At 40.1% G+C, this 20412-nt stretch overlaps 1 protein-coding gene across 4 annotated transcripts in view; it reads left to right on the forward strand.

Moving 5' to 3' along the window:
• WDFY4 (WDFY family member 4) overlaps positions 1 to 20412 on the forward strand; it is a 144503-nt gene that overhangs the window by 16606 nt on the left and 107485 nt on the right. For 3 of the 4 annotated variants that reach the window (XM_075154612.1, XM_075154613.1, XM_075154614.1), the window contains exons 8-14: positions 1104 to 1264; positions 1600 to 2052; positions 3651 to 3755; positions 4647 to 4837; positions 7452 to 8062; positions 12441 to 12534; positions 18900 to 19114. In XM_075154612.1, coding sequence (XP_075010713.1) covers positions 1104 to 1264; positions 1600 to 2052; positions 3651 to 3755; positions 4647 to 4837; positions 7452 to 8062; positions 12441 to 12534; positions 18900 to 19114 — 1830 coding nt within the window. The remainder of the gene's footprint in view (positions 1 to 1103; positions 1265 to 1599; positions 2053 to 3650; positions 3756 to 4646; positions 4838 to 7451; positions 8063 to 12440; positions 12535 to 18899; positions 19115 to 20412) is intronic. The other variant, XM_075154615.1, reaches the window with a different exon arrangement.

The following is a 20412-nucleotide window of genomic DNA, read 5'->3' on the forward strand; positions in this document are numbered from 1 at the left end:
TTAAATTCTATCCATATAAGGGCAGAAACATCCAATCTTTATCAGTACGGGCTATGACTGCCCCCATCCTTTTTAACTGATGTAACTAGGCTGGAGAGACAGAAAGAGCATACAGGTGCCCAGGGCTTCAGATTAGTCTCCCTTCCCTGGCAGAAGGGGATAGACAGAGAGCTTCTTTCCTGAACGTTTTGTGTGACCAGGTTTCCTCTTCTCTGATGTTTGGAATTTCTTTTTCAGGCAAAAAGAATCTTGCTGATTGCATTCTTTCCCACCAAAATGGATACTAGCATTTGCCCTGGCCTTTTTTTTTTTTTTTCTTGTTTAGATTAAGACGAACATATTTGTTTTGTTTTCTTCTAAGATTTTCCTAACTTCCAGTATCAGTCTATTGCTCTCCCGCTAACCCATGCCCAGATGCTGCAGTTTTCCTTAAGAATTGACCCCTCTAAGCAGTACAGAATAGGACGACATGGTAAGCTCTCTGCCCTTTGACAGACTCTCACTTCAGTCTAAACTATGGCAAATCTGGGGTTATAGTTCAAACTATTTCCTTATGTAGGAGAGACATGCCATCTTCGTGTCTGATTCACAAAGCTCAAGCAATACAATATTTTTCCCTTCCTAAGGGCTGAGATTTTTTTGTTGTTTATCTCAGTTAGTGAGTCCCTTACCTTGCCAACCATATGCCTACCTTTTAATGTGAAGTGTCCGTTTCAATTTTTTGATCTCTCACAAAATTTAAATTTTTAATCCCCAAAACAGGCATTCTTTAGGAGAGAATTACTTTTTTTTTTTAAGTACATGTAACTGTAAATTCCAACATTTATCTTCCTTTTCTTCAGAAGACTCTTACAGTGTCACTTCAGTTTTCTTCTTCAGTTTTTAAGTTTTGTTCTGATTCAGAATGTGCCACCATGGTGTGGAATTACTGTTTGTAAGATAGTTAAACAAGTCACAGAAATAAGACAAAAGACAGTAAAATAGACTGGGGAGGAGCAGAGAGTAAAATGGGTAGCTCCTGTGTGCTCAGTATCTGGTGATACATCCAAAATGTTGGTATTACTAAGGCATGAACATATGACTGTCCCAAGTTTTGTTCCTAGATGTGAGGGGTTGCAGCAAAATGAAGGAGATCCCTATCTGGATGAGATCTTGGACATGCTGACTTGCCTTACAACCTGTGGAAAAACTGAACTGAAAGTTTCTGGCAACATTGTACACCCGCAATTACCACACTTCAATTTTGAACAGACACGGTCTTCTGGTACAGTATATATATATATGTGGCTATGTAGGCTGGTCATAGAAAAATGAAGCTCTATTCATTACATGTCTTAAGATGGAGGAAGGAGTATGAGATGGCGTCTTCTGATCTATGTGCTTAACGCTGCAGGAGCCTGAATGCTACCTACATCAAACTGAACTGACTGTGTCAGCTGTAGGGTCTGATCCAAGGTTGAGAATATGCCTCCCAATCACATCCCTTGTGTCTGTGACTCCTGTTTCCACTCTCAGACATGATTTAACATTATAGTTATGGTGCTTGCAGTCTTAAGTAGCATTGATGTAAAACTGATCTCACCTGGTTTTATCCCACAGGAATGACAGTGAAAAACCTCCAGGCTTTTCAGGTGTTGCAGTCCATTTTCCAGAAAAGTAATGATCAGCACCTGTGTGGAAGAATCTTGGCAGCAATTGGTACCATATGGGCCTGGGACACAGTGAACTTCTTTCTTCTGGAATGGACACTGCAACCTATCAGCCAGTTTACTGACATAATCCATTTCAAACCACACCCAGTCCAAGTCCAGTTCTTCCGACTGGTGGAGTCCATAGTGCTAGACCTGTCCTATGTCCCCCATGAAATTTTGAAGAAGGTTCAGTATTTGATAAAGGAAAACATAGTGCCATTCTGCACCTTAACAGCTCTCCGGTGCCTTCTCAGCATGACCAAGAAGGACCTGTTATTCAGCGACATATTCCGTGACTCTGGGCTCTTAGGCCTACTGCTGGCACTTTTAAGGAAGCAAGCCAAGATCCTGAGGAAGTCAGGTACAACTTAATGTCATTCACAATGACTGTTGAAGTAGCCAGATCAGCAGGAATGAATGAATCTCTTTCTACAGTCAATTTATAAATTTTATATATTGAGTAGCTAGATTTTGTCTGCAAGCCAACTAGCCTAAGTTTATGACATACTAAGCTGGGTCCTCTCTGAAATCTTAGCTGTTTATCATTCTATTCGCTAGCCTAAACAGTTCTGGGCTATTCTTCATCAGTGTACGATGAACTATTCTGGAGGGTACCATTCAGCCCACACTTTTAAACAGGTCTCAATTTGAGGTTCTCTAGAATGCCAGCTTGAGAGTAGAGGAAGAAAGAGTTTTCCACAGTGCTTAGTTCCTCTGAAAATAACATTTAATCCTGAGGACTGATGATGGAAAGCAGTTTCTTGAATTTTGGCCATACATTGCCCACAATTGCTACCACCCATTGTCATCTGATATAGTTATCTCCTATTATAAAACAGGAAGGTAATAGTCCTAGTGTGGTAACTGTGGGGTACAGCCGACTTAGGGGACAGACTCACATATTTCCAAGTTTATAACTGCTATTTTAAAGAAAGAAAAATGCATGATAACAGTTTCTGTGCTGTATGAATTGGTAAATGTCTTTAAATTCCAGTGGAATTGTTGTTTAGTAAAGGAGGAGGGACCCAAAGTACTAGGTATAACTTCTGATGCAGCAAGCACAATTGAAGTGTTTATACACATTCATTCCAAGCAACAGAAGGAATATGAATTGCAGCAGAAGTTCCAAAGTGCAGATATCCATTACCTGCAAGGACAATTAGATTTGCGTTCTTGATATCAGAGAACTAGAGTTTTGTACAAGAGTACTTAGTTAAGGATTGTCAAGATAAATACCAAGGTTCTTGAAAATGTACCTTCTGGTTATGAGCTGGCGCATAGGGGCTTTCTTCTACCTTTGCATTAATTTCACTTGGTGATGTAAATTTTATAGAATGAGTGATTGAATGGCTATGTAACTTGTAAATTTAGACACACAGATGAAGAGGGACAGGTGGGAAGACACTGTGTGAAGCACTACTTCCTTCTTTTCGTTTCCAGAAATTTAGCCTGCAAACTTCAAGACTTTTAGGTCTAAAAATGACCTACCTTATACTGTCTGATCCTGGAAATGTTTGCCTTTGAACATGCAGGGGGTTTCTGCTCTTCACTTCCAGTTTAGGTATTTAAGTGCTCCCTGTTGCTGTAATATTTTACCACTTCATAGCTCATAATCTGTAATGTTCTTTTATTTGTGTGTGTTCCTACCAAGTATCACTAAACAGGTAACTCTACATCAGTTGGGAAGTGGAAACACCGCTATTGCCGGTATTGCCTATAGTTCTGCAGGAGATCTGGGCTGCAGAGCATAGAATCAGACCTGTGTTTCCCAATCCCAGACTAGACCCTGATGACTAGACAACGCCCTGCTGTATTTTTTTGCTCATTTTAGTAATAAGTAATATTTAAAGAAAACTAGAATTTTCTGGAGAACTGGCTTTCCTTTTTGGTTTAATATATTTTAGCTACAGTTAACCATGTCTTGTATAAATTGTATTATGACTTTTAATATACTGACAGGTGGAACCCCTCTGCCTGGTCTGGAAGAAGGCACTGAGAAGGAATTAAATGCTGTGATGCTGAAGATGGTGGCTGCCCTTACAATGGGGTCTGTGAGGAACACTGGTAAGAAATTATATATGACTGCATTAACTTTGTGATATTTGGTGGTAGGTGGCCACGATGCCTCTTAAGGAGGACCAACAAATTTTGTGACTTTTGTGCTTCAGTGAGAAGTGGAGAACAAAAGCTAGAAGCGTAGGGATAACAGTATTACACCAAGAAGAAATGTGACAAAGATATTCTCATCCTGCATAATGAGCCTTATCCTAGTGGTCACCCTGCTTCCCTCATCCATGTGGATACTCCTGAAGTGTTTACATAGAAAACACAAACTTACCTTGTGGAAAACAAAACTCTGTGTGTGTGTTTTGTGTATTGTTTGTTCATCCAGATTTTCTTCCGTGGTATCTATTATTTGAAACCTTGATGGGATCAGACGCACGTTGAGTAACACTCATACATTTAGTATTGGCATACCTAAGAGGTGTATGTGTGGGAAATCTTGTGGAACATAGTAATACAGAAGTGAACGCTTCTGAATACTGGAATCCACTTGCTTAATTCACTCTTGAATCCGAGAATCATCATGTTTGCAGCATCTCAGATAGTGCAAATATATTGTCACAAACTATCAAACAGTCCTCTTCATAAACTAAAGAGTTGTTTAAGCTGAAAACTAATAAGGCATCTTTTCCTTTTCATTCATTATTGTATTGGGAAGTTGTCATCTCTGATGATTAGAAACCATAGTCATCCAGTCATTTTATCCCTAATTGTTCTTGTGCTGTTCAGTTTGTGTCGTCTTTAGCTTAACCAGCTCTTTGTCTTGCCTCTCCTGCTGTATTTGTAGAAATGTGGCACTTCATACCAACACTGAAAATCTGCCTTTGAAAACTACAAAAACTACAAGTAAAGGATAGTTTAAGTAACAAATGATACCGTATTTGTCCCCAGTTGTTCTGAAGGACTATGGAATGGTGCCGTATATCAAGATATTTTTGGATGATGAGTGCTACAGGAGTGCTACTCTCAGCATCTTGGAGCAGCTATCAGTCATCAACTATGAAGAATACATGAGCATTATTATTGGGGCCCTCTGTTCTTCTACTCAAGGGGAACTACATCTAAAAGTAGATCTGCTGAAGGTAATTAATGTGGCTTCCCACTTGGTTGTTGTTTTCTTGGAAACTGCTTGGCTTGCAGCAAATTGCTCTTAATCTCACCCCTAGCACTGTGTTTTTTCCAGGAAGGTAAGTGCAGAAACAAAAAGAGCCATGGGCCAGTTTTTGATTCCGGTAAATTGGGCACTTTGATTTTTAGCAGTGTGTGTGTGTGTGGTCAATACCTTCACTCAGTGTCAGATTGTGAAGTATTTTGAAAACTTAAATAGTAATGCAGGATGGAGAAATGGAAATGGCAAAGGGCACAGTTGTATGAGCAGTTCTATGTAGCATGACAGAGAAAGGAGAAACAAATGCGAAGAAAGTGGAGAAGATGTGGAGGGAAGATGTGAGAAGAGGTAAAGGAGTAAGATTGGAAGGGGCAGGGTAGGCATCAGATGAACAGCTTGATCCTGGTAAGTTTCCAAGGTTGAAACTTTGCGGTCCGTAATTTTGTCTTCTCTCGCATACACTGGTGGCATGGAAAAAGAGATGTGAGATGATGGAAAGGAGGAGTCTTATGAATGTTTGGAGGGAAAAATTGGAACTATTCATAGCTTTTATTGTGTTTATAAAGGGTCTGATCCATAAGCAATGAAGCAGGGGAAAGAATCAGTGTGCTTTATTTCGGTTTAGATCATAGGCATCAAATTGCAAAGTAGCAGTGTTGTAAGCACTGATTTAAAGTTTCATTCTACCTTCTCTACCAAGTGTGAACCGAATTCACCTTTCAGCACATAGCAGCTGCTTCTGTGATAAAAGAACCATGTTACTTTAAAAAACCAAAACCATGACAAAGTTTATAGCTTGATTTGTAACAGTAAACTTTAACAGTATTTGCAGAAAAGTTGAGTACGGTGTCCAAACTAATATGAAAATAAATGCAGCTTCAGTGTCTAATTTTGACAAATGATAACTGTATTAAAGCATAATGTAAGCAAATGAATTTATTATCTACATCCATTGGGACTGTGATTGTGTTACACACAAATTCAGATTGATTTGCTAATATATATTTAGCTGTTAAAGCCTGAGTCTAAATGCAATTAGCACTGCCGTATTCCAGCATGGCACGTGCGCAATTATGAGGAATAACAAATAATGGAATGTGAAATAAATTCTGTTAACGTTAACTGAGTTAGGGGGTTTCCAGCAGACATCAGTTTTATAGATTCAAGACAGAGGAATACTAACTCATAGGCGATTAAATTCTAACTGAGTTAGAGCTGGAGGAAATGTGGTTACTGTTGACCTTCTCTGAAATGTGTTAAAGCCATCCTGATAACTTCAACTCTGAGTTATTAAATTTACTTCCTGTTCAGAAGTCTCTGCCTGGTTTGATACATTAACATACAAAATTGAATGACAGTAATAGAGTTCCCCCTCCCCCTCCAGTTCTGGCAACCCTTTCTCACAGTCCTAGATCCTGTTACAGGGAGATATATTTATGTTAGAAACTCTTTCTCTTTAGCAGGTTGTGAAGTGAACCTCTTTCATTGGATATCTGTTGGGAAACTTTATGTGTAAAATTAGCCCTTTCCAATGTGAAAAGGTACAGCCTCAAATTTGAAGGGTCCCTGGTGCCTGAAAGAGCATCATATTTACAAAACGAATTGTGCAACATCCCAAAAACCTGGGATGGATTACATTCAAATACAGTAGACTGTTTCCTTGCAAGCTCTTTTTTTCTCACAAATTTTACTTCCACCACTACAACTCTTAATAACTTTTCTAGATTTGTTTTAAAATGGCAAGTCCATAGCATTCAAAATTTACAAGTGGTCTAGGTTGGGTTTTATGCATGTGTAATATTGCAAAGTGGCATTCACTTATAACCTGCTTTAAGCCCATTGAAGTTAGAGAAAATCTAATGACTTCGTTATCTTGGGATCTGAATCTTTATGGCTTTTTTTCTTCAAAGTGTTGTGCAAACTTTAAAAACAACTCTGCTGAGAAAGGGAATTATTATTGCCTTTCTTAATGAGGAGAGCCTGCTGCTTGCAGTATTCTTTGTGCCATCCTGTGTCACTGCTTTTTTGGAAATGGTCTGCTCAGTTATATGAGCAAAAGTCTAGTGTGACTCCTCATGTGTATTCAGGTCTGGAGGAAGACTTGCCTATAGAGAGCTGCGCCGCCTTCTCCATTTCTATATGAGGTTATTTACAATTGAATCCCTGCTTTCATTTATTTAAGGCAAAGACAGATTTCTTGAGAGAGTCTGAGAAGGCTGATGAAAGAATAGCCAAAAGTCTGAAACTACCTCTGGCCAAACTGACTGGGATATGTAATGCAGGAAATTTGATTTCTTTGCTTATTCCTGTGAGGACTATTCCCTACCTGTCAGGCTGACTCCATAGGTTGCTCCTGAGGGTGCATTCAAATCTTGGTTGTTTGACCCATTGGTTATATGGGGGAAGGGAGGAGGAAAAAAGTTATGCAGTGGTGACCTTTACTTTGACCAACTTTTTTTTTTTTCTTCAGAGAGTGAAATTTCAATGAAAGGATTTTGGTACAAACTTGGAATTTTAAAATATTCTAAATCTTCTTTGTCCCTTGGTTTAAATGCTTGTTTTGTCTCCTTTCTTCCCAATGTTTGTAGTCTCTCCTGAGGATACTGGAGAGTCCCAAGAGCCATTCAGCTTTCAGAACCTGCAGTGGATTCAATGGACTCCTGTCCCTTCTCTCAGACATGGAAGGTGCATTGCAGGACCCTCCATCTGGGCTGTGGACAGCAGTTGGACAGAATTGCATATTGGAGCTTGTTTTCTACACGCTTCAGGGGATAACAGCAGCCCTGCACCTGGACCCTGTCAACAGCAACTTCTTCCAGAGGAATGGTCTCTTTGAAAAGATGGCAGAGGATCTCGGGTCACTTGGATGCTTCTGGACACAAGGGGAATGGCAAATCCCTCTGAGCCTTGAGAAGACAAGGACGTTTGCAGAATTCTTGGATGCAGCTTTCTGCTCTTCAGAACCTTTCCCAGTGTGGCTAAAGAACTGCATATGGATTCTGAATTTTCTTGATCACATGGTCAAAGGAACCCTCCATCTGGAGAGCTACTTCAAGGAGAGAAAGCCAGAGATGGGAGAGACATCAAGAGATGATCAGGAGGGACCCCAAGCTCAAGAAGAGCATCCTGTTACTTTCAAAAGACCAGGCAACGAATTACCTGCCTCTGCCTATAGGCTACGGGGAAGCCCTGAAGAGAAGTAAGTCTTTATTTACTACAGGAAATATAATAGTAAGACTGGTATCTGCATTTTATATGGTAGTGAACAGAGGTAAGGTGTGACATAACCTTCCTAGAACAAACAAATCAGTGCCACAGTCCCAACTCCCAGGTCTCCAGACAGCAGAAATCACCTCTTTTTGAAAGGTAAATGATGGTAAACATTGGAGCATAAGTGTTCAGTGGAGCAGTGGGACACAGAACTCCGAGAGCTGCAGAGTTTGTGCTGAAGGTTCTGACACATGCAATGTGGGAGCAGGGCTGGGCTCTAAGGAAAGGGTTACTGGGACTTGAAGCTTGTGTTTAGTCTCTGCTTGAATCTGCCCCGATCAATTTTGACTTTTTCAATTATGTGGAAAGCTGTTTCCAGTCACTTGACACCTTAAAAATAAAAACTATTTTAAGGTTTTTTTAAATGCTCCCTTATGCATGTGTGCCCAGGCACATGTGTACAGACACACACACTCTCACTCATTTACTCATACAGCTGAAATAGAGAAAATTGGAAAAGGAATAGTAATGCTGCCTGCCTCGTATAATGAAGGATTATATCAAAATATATGTCTTTTGCAGGAAGGAAAGACTACACCAGAAATCAACGTAGCTGTCAGCTGTGCATCAATTCTGAATAACTTGCATTTTGTAACTTATGAGATCTTCTGCCCCTTAGTGTGTCTGTAGCTTTATCTTGGATCTCTCAATCCTTTTCTCAAAAATGTTTCTGGTTGGAGTTATGCTTAAAAAGGCTAAGTTTATAACTGTGAGCCCTTCAGCCCTTATTGTAGGTTATTCCACAGTCATCTTCCGTGTTTAAAGATGGAGTCATTAGGTCTGCCACTCATAGCTAGCAGTCACTGAAGTCAGCAGAACTTTTGTTCCCTGAGTACTGAGGCAGGCTGAGTAAGTATTTGTCATATTTGTACTTGTTTGAAGCAACTAGAAAAACCTGCAGTAGATTTATTTGCTCCTTGTACAACTGATTTTAAAATAGTCATGGAGATGTTTGCTCCCTATCACCACTCTTCGAATTACACTGGAAGCTTCTGGTTAGATACTCAGTGCTGGGTGGAGGACTTGGTGGCTCAGGAGGAATGAATACTCTTTTCAAAGTAGATCTTCCTAGCCCCATTTGGGAGAACGTGGGTCAATGTGCGGAGAGTGTATGGATGGTGATGGTGGTGAAAAGTCCATAACCTGTAGCTTAAGTGTGTGTATAAGGGAGGCTCAGGGAAGATAAGGGAGAAAGAGTAGATCAGTGGCAGTGCTTGGAAGGGTATGGCTCTGTCTTCTGCTTGTCTTTCTCAAGTTACTAGATCTGAAACATAAAGCAAGGCTTCCTAGGTCCTTGTGTCGTTTTGCCTGCTGAGCTGTGAGGCTGTGCAGTAATTGAATGAATACCACTTGTGGAGAAATTAGTCATGTAAATTGGGTTCTATTCAGTTCACAGTGTCTGATTTGGGACAGTTTGGCTTTGGTTCTGCGATGTGAAGGCACAAAAGGAAGCCAGATTAGCTATAGGTGGCTGGACAGTGTCCAGGACAAGTGTATGCAAACACAGCAGAAGTACATGTACTGGCAAGCTGTCAATCTTCAGGCCACACAGTCTGTATCCTTTTCCAGCAGTAAATTTTCTGAAAATAAAAATAAAAAATCAAGTTCCCAGAGTTCCTGCAAGCCTGTGGTTCCCCTGATGCAGCTTCCCCTTAGCTGTACTCCATGCTCACACTTCTTCCTGAAGAAGGCTTCAGCCTGGGACTAATGCAGCTTGAAAGGAGGAACTTGAGTGCAGTCAGTGTAGGTGGCCTGTGATGCCCCATCCTGCAACATGTATTTAACATCCCCGAAGAGGGGGAAAGGAGGTGATCCTACGGGAGTCTGTGACTGAGACACAGGAAAATCAGCATTTTAACTGGATAATATTCTAGCCCCTTACCCTGTCCTGTGGTCAATGATGCTGCAAGCTGCTGGGCCACAGGGGAATCAACCCTTCCATTCCCATCTGAAAAACAGCCCTCTGTGTTCCTGCTCCTGCGTTAATGTTTGAAACACCTTCTGTGACAGATGGGGTGTCTGTTTTTCGTTTTGCTCCTGGTGATTAGAGATAGCTTGCTGCAAGCTGTGTTAACTGAGGCTGATGTCTCTTTGGGAGGGAAGCCCCTCTTTGTGCCCACCCTAGCAGAATGGCTGCTGCAGCTGCTGCTACCACAGACTCACTGCGCTAATGGCTCTTCAGGTTCTTTGTGGCATCTCATTTTGTCCCCAAACCTTCTTATTTGTCTTATTTTTAAGTAGGAGCCACTGCAGAGCAGATTCGGGATTCACACCGTGATACTGGTGGGGTAGATGGAGTGGAATCATGGGGCTGACTGGTTAGCCCTGAGGCAGAAGTGTGAGAGATTTGCAGGAGTGAGGAGTTGGTACATGGAGACAGCTTTTGTACTAAGACAAGCCAGAACATAAGGGCCTCTTGAAAACCACAGAGAAGGTTGGAGATAGGGCTTATATAATATTCTCAGAGGGGAGCAAATGTGCAGTGCTAGCAGGGAAGTTGAGGTGTAGTTTGACGCTGGTCAGGGACTCTGGATTCTCCTTTGTTCTTCCTTCTTAACAGCCCCAGAGAGTGCTAAACCTGCCAGGCAGTGCTCAAAAATAAGAAAACATCTCCTTATAGTTATGGCAATGTCTTAACCATTTGATGATTTTATTTATTTTGAAAGGATCACTTTCTTTTATTGTCTTCCGATATTCACATTTTTTTAGTTCACATTTTACCTTTACTACACATCATATGGGTTATAAAAAACTCTATATGAAAGAAAAATTTTGAAGTTTGGAGGTAACCATATTTCTTCAGTGCCTAAGTCTTTAGGAAGACTGCTGTGTGTTAGGAGAACTGGACACACTGCCTGGCAATGTATTTTTACAGTGCTAGAGATGGAAGTTTGAATCGAATTAAAAGTTCGGGAAGTCAGTCGTAGAATACAGTGGCCTAGGCTAAAACTGAACTTGCTCTGGGGAGCACAGCTGCAGCAGGAAAACAGACTGAAATTTTGATCCTATTGATTCTAGTGGGCCTGGATTTTTCTCTTTAACAGTGGTTAGGGTTTTTTGGGGGAGATGGGAGGAGAGTGTATTTTCAGTGTGTACTTTTTTTCTTGTTTGACATTTAAAAACTCATCCACATTCATGCCAAGTACAGGTGTATGTGTCCACACTGGAGCCACTGCTGCAGTAACTATTTATACCAGATCTGATTTTGATTCATTACACAGAAAATACTGCAAATGAGCAATTTCTTTGAAAGTTTCTTGAGGGTGCAGTAAGAATTATTTGTCACTGCGTGGCAGTGTGCTACACATTACTCGCTGCTCTGATGTATCAGATGAACCTTTTTGGAAGTGGCTAACATGTTAAATACAGTCTTTTTACCCTCCTTTAGGCCCCTTGTAAAAACTTTTCTAATGCTCACTCTTTTACTTGTACCCTTTGTTTTATACCATCCATAAAGCATATTGTGCTTTATTTTTTCAATCTAATTATGGCTCTTAGATGTTGCCTTTGCTTTTCTCACAAGATCTGTTTGGAACAGATGTTTCTGACAGTGCATATCACAACGGTGGTTCAGAGGTGCACCCAGAAATGCTGATGATACTCTGAACATGACGAGCCTGCAGTGCCTAAACTAGAGTTACTGCTATGCTGTGGCTTCATCTTTGAGATGTATCTTACCTCTAGCCTGCATTATGGCATAAGCAGATCTTCTCTGTGGTAACTCTGATGCCTCAGTTCCTTCCTGTGCCTGAATGTACAAAGGTGATACATGGCAAAAATGAAAACTGGTGGGGAAGCAGAGATATTTAACTTTCTTTTACTAGTTTAGGCAGATTCTGGTGTTGGAAGGGAAGGGTGGCATACTGATTTCATCAAGACTGTCTCATCTTTGCTTATTGCTATTATGGTTTGAAAGTACTGAAGTTATTGTCTGATCAAAGTTACAGACTGCTTGAAAATAGAAAATATAACACTAGTTCTGGGCCGATGCATCGGAGATCCCTCTGGTTGTCTGTTCTCTGTACTGCAAGTACCTTCAAAGGCAAAGTTTGTTTAAAGAGGCTGCTGCACATCTTTGAATCTACAGGTCCCTGAGATATGAGCTCATGAGCAGGTTATGTCCTGTCTTTGTTACTGTAAGGAGGCTTCTGCTGTTCCAGGTCATCTGTATTGTTTGCTTAGTTTCAAATGCTGAGCCTGGTTACTGCTAGGAGGATTTAATGCTGTACTCTGCTGGAACATTGGACCCTCTTTGCTGTTGTTAATGATAATTATGATCATAAGTCTTATGCGTCTTTTTCTTGCAGGTGGGAAATGGGAGACTGCGCCATTGTACATCCAGGTGCTGTCTGTGTTATGGTGAGGTTGCTGCCAAAGCTGTACAAAGAGGGACACTCTCAGGTGAGTCTGAACATGTCAAAGTACCATCTAAACAATGTCTGCTACTTTTCTGTACTTCATTTCCAAGAATTGCTTGCTCTTTGCAGATGTGGAAGCACTAAAATTTACCAGAACACTGGCAGGAGGAACAGCGCAAGTTTCACTGAGTCAACAGATATAAGAACAACAAAGGCTCTTGGCTATCAGTTTGACTAAGTGTTTCTATACCTGTCTGATTCAGTGCATGTGTCTTGGTCCCAGAATACTTACTGCAAAGGCACAAGTGTAGAAGTCCCTTGAAAATTGTTTAAAATATTGCTAATGGACCTAGCAACCAGAACAGTCTGGCTCTTTAGGCCAAACGGTCCATAAACTTTCAATGCAGCTTAGAATTTGCTTTGCTTTGTCAAACCTTCCATACATACACCCACTCTGAACAGGCATATTGCCTATATTGTATCTGCTATCTGGTCTAAAATACTTGGATACAGTTTAAAGTACATGTGGAGGGATTGAAATAAAACCAGATTTTTCATCCAGAGCTATGGAAGATGGGAATGCAACTAACTGCTGGCACATCCCAATTCTGTGTAGCAGAACCAAGCCATCAGCTAGTGAAGTTTTGTTAATTACAGTAATTAATTTCTGAAAAACAAGTAGAACAGTTAATTGGATGAGAGAGAGTGTCATCAAGAAACTGTTGGAGTTGGCTCTAGGGCTGAAGCTCTATGAGAGAGAAAGCCTCTCAGACCCTCAGTAGATGGCAGTGTTCTTAAAAATATGGAGGGCTAGAGCACAAATTCCAGCAATTTCAGTTATGTATTTAAGTGTGTTCACCTTTTCTTCCTTTCTCACTCCTTTTTCCTTAGTCAACAAGACATTATTACTGATAGTGTTGGTTTAGTATTGCTGTTGTGAATAGGATTGCCCCAGGTAAAATGGGATGACTGTTACACGGTCTCCTGAGTCAGACTCCGGCTAGGAGTTAACACGTCCTGAAAAGTTTTTCGTCAAATGATCCACAAAAAGGATAGAGGAAAACCAGAGTTTTTCTGGCTAATTCTATTCAAAAGTGGGTGAGATAATGAGTGGAACCTCATGTCGCGTAGCTTGAGCAGCTCACTGATGCTGCCAGGTAGTGACACAAAAGGCTGGACTTTAGTACCTTTAATCATAACATACACTACTGCATGAACCCTCGTGAAATGAGATGCTACTTGGAACATGGGAGTCAGGCAAGATCTGATGTAAAAGGTGAATCTCAATGGCTAGTGAAGGGGAGCTACTCGGTAGAAGGATAATAGCTGAAGGGATTTCCCTTTGAATAGATGTATTCTGTCCCAAACAGGGTACTCTTCTTTCTTTTAGAGCAACGGTGTTCAACAGCTATATGGGAGATGAAATAATTTCTTTGTGGATTGAGCTTATTTACTGCAGACTTTCATTCAAAAATCTGAAGGGGCTTCTTGCTCTGCGTTTAAGGCTGAGTCAAATAGTACATTTTTTAGGAGCAATGGTGAAGAACAGATGGTAACTCATCTCTTTCTGCTTGTTTTAGTGCTATGATAGATCTTTTAGACCCAGGTGTTCAGGAGTAATCTGGAAAAATCTTCGGAATCAGTTCAGGTCATGTGCAAATCCTTTGCTTTCACAGAAATGGCAAGGAGAATGCATTGCTTTTACAGAAACGTTAATGGAACTCAATAAAATTAATGTACTTTGATTCTGACCCTCAGAGAATATCCATTTCCTGCCAAATTTGCTGCTTCTCAGTGACCTTTGTCAGACCCAAGCAGTGATGGGCTGAAGCAATGTTGAGCCTGTCAGCATAGAAAAAACAGTAGCAGACAGTAAAACAGGTGATCTTGCACTTCAGCCATTTCTTCTGACTGTCCAGAATGACAATTAAAAGCTGAGGAGAACAGATCTGTGGTTGTATATTACTGCCATTCCTAGGTATGATCAAAAATTATTTGAATGTCGTATGGGTATGAAAATTTGCTTAAAAGCCTTGAAACCCCCCAAAAGACAGTCTTTGAGTCAGTAAACTCTATTCAGAGGATATTGCTCATGTTCATGCCTAGGACTGGTACTAAGCTAGTTCCCATCAAACTGCATACAGTTTGACCAAATACAAGGTGGATTTTCCTTTTATTAATATGCTGCCTGTTCAATGCTGAAAGATAGCATTGTCACATGTTTCAAAAACTAAGTACAAGTATGACAGGTTAACATCCACTTTAGATATGTGGCTCAGGATATTCAGATACTCAGTTTCCCCTCAGTCATATCTCATCCTTGTCTGGCATTTTGGAACTGTGGCTTTTAAGACTCCAGAGTGTCATGCCAGATCTTTTCCATTTGCGATGTCAGATAAGGAGATCTTCTAGATCTGACAAGGCTGGGTAAGGGAAAGAAAAGAACTTTTGAGAAAAGAGTCAAAGCATGATTCAGTTCTGTGTCATCATCCTGGCAGGTTTCTTGTGAGTGGGGACATTATGTAAATTATCTATACTTTTGTTAAATAATATTATTGCTTCCACAGCTGGATTTGTCCTCTCTGTTTTTACCCATGTCTCTCCTGTGATGAACTGCTGTCCTATTCACTACTGTAAAACTAAAATGTGCATCAATAAGCTCTTCACACCTTTTTAAAAGACCTTTATCCCTGTTTTAAATTTAGCCTAAACTAGTTGTTCTCACTGCAGATCTTAACAGCATAACGCTTTCCAAGTATTTGTACTTCTTAAAAACGTAAATTCTTTCTAAACAATTTCTAAAGATTTCTAAACAATTTCTAAAGATTTCTAACATAGTTAGATCTGGCCCACAAAAGACTGTGTGACATTTGAGATTTCTCTGCCTTCAGACATATATTACCAATATCACTGCTAATGTAACTGTTAATATCACAGTGAATTCCTAAATTACTGCACTGCATTATCTGCAGAAGGAAATTCTTCGGGTATTTGGCCAGAGCTTCATTCCCCTTTGAGTTGTGCAGCCAAGGCTTTGGGAGAAAGGAAAGGAGAGTGGACCAGAACTCTGGTAGGAGGAGGGAGACTAGAAACACCCTGGCAGTAGGTCCTCCAGCCTGGACTGGTAGCTGAAGGTCAGCTCTTTCCCCTGAGCACTTTCCTGCAGGCCTTGCTCCAGCCTTGTCTCCTGGGGGATTTTTCTTTGCTGAGCCTGTTCTGATTACAGCACAACGTTTTTTTTTTTTTAAAGAAAATGCACAGCCTGTCTGCATGTTCTTTTCCAAGGTTATTTTTGGGCTTTTAGTAAGAAGTTTGCTTGTTCATTGATCAACCAACTTCTGAAGCTTTCACTGTTTATACAGACCAAGCAATTTTCCTCCTGTGATTCCAACCCCACAAGCTGCCCTTTTATTTGTCCTGTTTCTCTTGCTATTCACTTTCTCCTTAAAAAGCAGCAAGTGTCTCTGAAGTTGCACTAAAATCTTGGTAATGTACCCTGAATTGAAGAGATAGGAACTCTGCCAAGAATCCCTGGCTAACTATACTGAAGATCATTTTCTACTTTGTCTTGTTTTTCATGCAATCGTGTAATTTATAAGGTGGCACACAGAGACAGCTTAGCCTTCCTCTCAGGTGTCTAATGAACGTCATATTATAGCACTGCACAGTAGCTTAGAAAAAAAGAGAAGGAGACACTGCATTCAGCTAATACTGTGGGGAAAAAAAAGTACTGCAACTAAATGTAATTTGGCAAGCAAGAGGTCTGTCAGACCACCAGAATTAACAAAAGGATTCTTCACATTATGAAGAGATTTTGTTGCCTGGCTTCAAATGGTCAAGACTTGCTAGTACATTTTCTCTAGAATGCAATAGTAGCCCTGGTATTCATATGAGGAAAGCTCTGTAGCTTCTCTTACACACAAGCTGTACCGAGGGGAAATGTGAAAAGCCTGATGGAGATGATATAATTTATGTGAGCCATTTAACAAGGCCCTATCTAGGTCATGGTTTTGGAAAAGTAGAAACAGTTCACACAGTTCATAGTGCTTTTTTCCCTGTCTACTTGCAAGGAGTGCATGAACACAAGTTATTCTGTAACTTTGTAAATCCCCTTATACATACTGTCAGCAAAGTAAGTTTTGCTTGTTAAGTTACAGTGAGAGTTAATCAGCAAAATGTTGTGATAGAATGGGAATGTGCTTGCAGCTGGAAACTATGCATCAGGAATTTGAGCTGTGATGAATTTATGAATTATTTGTTTTTATAACATTTTAAAGAAAAAAAATTGCACAAATGATTTTCAGAAGTGACTCAAACTCTCTACAGACAATGGGTTTTAAGCTGATGTATGTCTACCTTTTTCTTTTGAAAGCACGATTTAAAATCCTGGGTCATTTGGAACTTTTTGAAAGCACTACTTTCGATGCCTTGATTTCTTCATTAGTAAAACTAAATCTCTGTGGTCTGTTAGGAAGTTAATTCTAATTCTCTATGAAGGACTGCTAGCTATTCAGGTGAGAGGTGCTCCTGACATTGAAAAGTAAGTTTTCTCTTTTGCAATTGCACACAGAATTATTGCTGTGTCATTCTTAAACCTAAGAAAATTACATCCTTTTGAAATGAACCCACACTGCCAAAGGTTCAAAGTTCTTGCTCATCTTAAACATAGCATCATCATTTTGAAGACAAATAACAGTGAATTAAATTCAGCTACCAAGTTTTGAAACTATGGGCTCTTAGGAGCAAGAATCTGGGAAGTACTTAAACAGATTCGGCAAATTGCTAGGTGACATTTTGCCTTAAGACTAATATGAGGCAGAGCTGTGAGCCCAACTACATTCTAACTGCACCTTCAATATCCTGATTCATGGTGCAAGTAATATGTGTTAGGAAAATCAATCCATGCATATAGAAACACACAGCCTGGTTTCCTGGCCACCATTAATATTTCCACTAAAATCTCATTTTACTGGAACTGAGATCCATGAAAACGGCACATTTTATTCAAAACTAGGCAATACTGATATTGACAGAGCTGCTAAGCTAATGAAAACGATCAATTTTTTGTATGCCATTATGCTTTTATTGGATTTATTTTGAAGTAAACCAGTAGTTTCACTTAGTCAAGACCTGTGTCCTTCTCTGTTTTCACATGGTTTACACATCCAGATACTTTCCTGCATGCAGTCAAAAATGGAGTAAAACAGTAATTAAAAGATCCAAAAAGTTATAAGTGAGGCTTTGATACACTGTAGCAGTAAGTGCCTCTCTGAAGAATAGTGTAGTTTAATCTGGTGGGTGATTTCTGTATATAATGAGATGCACAGTGAAATGCGTCACTGAGAATGAACAGTCATTCAGAGAGAAGAAAATGTTATCCAAAGAACTCCCCCTTCAGATATCAAAAATAGTAGTTGAGTTTACAAAAACAATACGTATATTACATTGGATGTGCTAGTATTATTGTTTAAGTGTTGCAACTGGGGCTTTTGGTTGCTGAGCACTTTGAAAACAAATTGCTTGTTGGTTTTGAATTTGTCCTGTACTGGTTTTGAGTTTGGTCTGGATGCAAAAGAGCTGGATTCCTTTTTACAGGTAAGCTTGCTTATTCTGAATCCAGTGAAGTTGCTTCTCATTCATGTTATAAAATCAAATCCGAATGTCTTAATCTGCGTGTCTGCCACCATTGTTGTCCTTTTCTTTAAAAGTTTGTATAGATACTTTCTACAAGAGCATATGAGAAAGCCAAAGAGCTCTTGGGGGGTGGGGAACACTTAATCTTTGTAAGATTTCTGTTTAAATATATGATGCACAGTTAGTTTTGTGTGAAATCTAGTTAGGTCAATGGGGTAGGCTCCATTCCTAATTGGGAACAAATTGCTCTAAAGATAATTTATGATAATTGAGATATTTCTTTAAGACCATTCATTTCAGTGTTGAAAATTAAGTAAGTGTTTCATGATATTGCTAGATACAGTTTTATTTAAGAACAGTGCTTTTAGAATGAAGAATAGATCATGTCAATATGACTCTCCATGTGCTTAATGTTCAGTATGTTCTGAGTTACTGTGTTGGTCTTGGAGCTCATGCCTAATAGCTTGCCCTTGGTGGTGGTCCCTTCTTTTGAATGAGAGCCGATTGTTCTCTTCCTTCACTACCATAGTGTTGTGGCAGGAAAGCTCAACTGTGGATGGCCAAGCAGCTACTCAAATGGATATATGCACACTACTCAAGTGCAGAGCTTTACAGAATAGTCATGCAGTTGCACTTGAGCCTCTGGCTTTAGAGGCTGCTTTTCTGGGCCAGATTTTTACATCCAGAGATTTGACAATTGAAAAAAAAAAAAAATCAGTCACCATGTACAGTTTTGGTTCTAGCCCACTGACTTCAGTCCTGTTTCTGTTTCAGCTTTCACAGGAAATCCAGTGTGCTCTGGTTGATCATATCCAGTCCCTGGTGAAGTCAGAGAAGAGCCGCCAGATGATGTGTGGATCTGGCTTGCTGAGCACCATCATAACTTCCTGTCAGGATGCCTTCCGCAATGAGAGCCATCCACTGCATCTGCCCCTCACTAGAGTGTTTGAGAAGCTTGCATCACAGGCTATTGAGCCAGATGTGTTAAGGTATCAGATTGTATCTAATGGAACCAATTTGCTTTAGTCATGCAAATTTTTTGCAAAGTTTGTGTAACAATTGGATACTTCGTGTAGTGCTCTGATTCAGCAAGACTCTTAGCCTTTGGTTTCAAGTCTCAGTTAATACTGAGATATTACTTACGTATTGATCACAGGGTATATGCTTAAATGACTTACTGAAGATGGTATGAGTCTGTAGTGTTCTGCTGCATCATCTCTGCAGGGGTTATAAAGCCATTTATGAATGCTAACTAATTAAGTAATTGCAAAACAACTAGGGTTATGCAGGGTTATTCTGTCCTGTTTCCTAAAGAGTAAAAGTGACTTTCTCTTAGTTGGGATCTATGTCAATGACAGATGCAGAAATGAAAAGTATAGTCTTGTTTCTCAGTCTCTGTTGTTTCTACTTTGAGAATGTACTTTCTTCTTTAATGCTAACAAATGCTAGACATGAGAGTACCTAATAGAGATTAGAGTGCAGATGAAGTTGGATATGCAGTGGAAGATTGGAAGAATTTCTTAAGGAAAAAAAGAAAAAAACCCTACCAAAAAAACCCCATAGATTTTTTTTCTGAAAAATCAGTAGTATTCAAAAGTATTGCTGCAGAAAATAAACCGTTGATATTTTTCAATAGGAAAACCTTGAAAGGGGAAGTGTAAAGGAAAACGAATATTTGTGGTGATACAATGGAAAACATTCCTTCTGTTTTATTTGGGATGCCTTTAAAATTTGGTATCCAATAAGATATCATAGAATCATAAAATAGTTTGGGTTGGAAGGGACCTCTAAAGGTCATCTAGTCCAGCCCCCCTGCAATGAGCAGGGACATCTTCAACTAGATCAGGTTGCTTAGAGCCCCGTCCAACCTGACCTTGAATGTTTCCAGGGGTGGGGCATCTATCACCTCTCTGGGCAACCTGTTCCAGTGTTTCACCACCCTCATTGTAAAAAACTTCTTCCTTATATCTAGTCTAAATCTACCCCCTTTTGGTTTAAAACCATCCCCCCTTGTCCTGTCGGAGAAACTGCTAGAAGTTTGTCCCCATCTTTCTTATAAGCCCCCTTTAAGTAATGAAAGCCTGCAATAAGGTCTCCCCGAAGCCTTCTCTTGTCCAGGCTGAACAACCCCAACTCTCTCAGCCTTTCTTCATAGGAGAGGCGTTCCATCCCCCTGATCATTTTTGTGGCCCTCCTATGGACCGGATCCAACAGGTCCATGTCTTTCTTGTGCTGAGGACTCCAGAGCTGGACGCAGTGCTCCAGGTGGGATCTCACCAGAGTAGAG

This window comes from Calonectris borealis, chromosome 7 (genome assembly GCF_964195595.1).
Source record: "Calonectris borealis chromosome 7, bCalBor7.hap1.2, whole genome shotgun sequence".
NCBI classification, from domain to species: domain Eukaryota; kingdom Metazoa; phylum Chordata; class Aves; order Procellariiformes; family Procellariidae; genus Calonectris; species Calonectris borealis.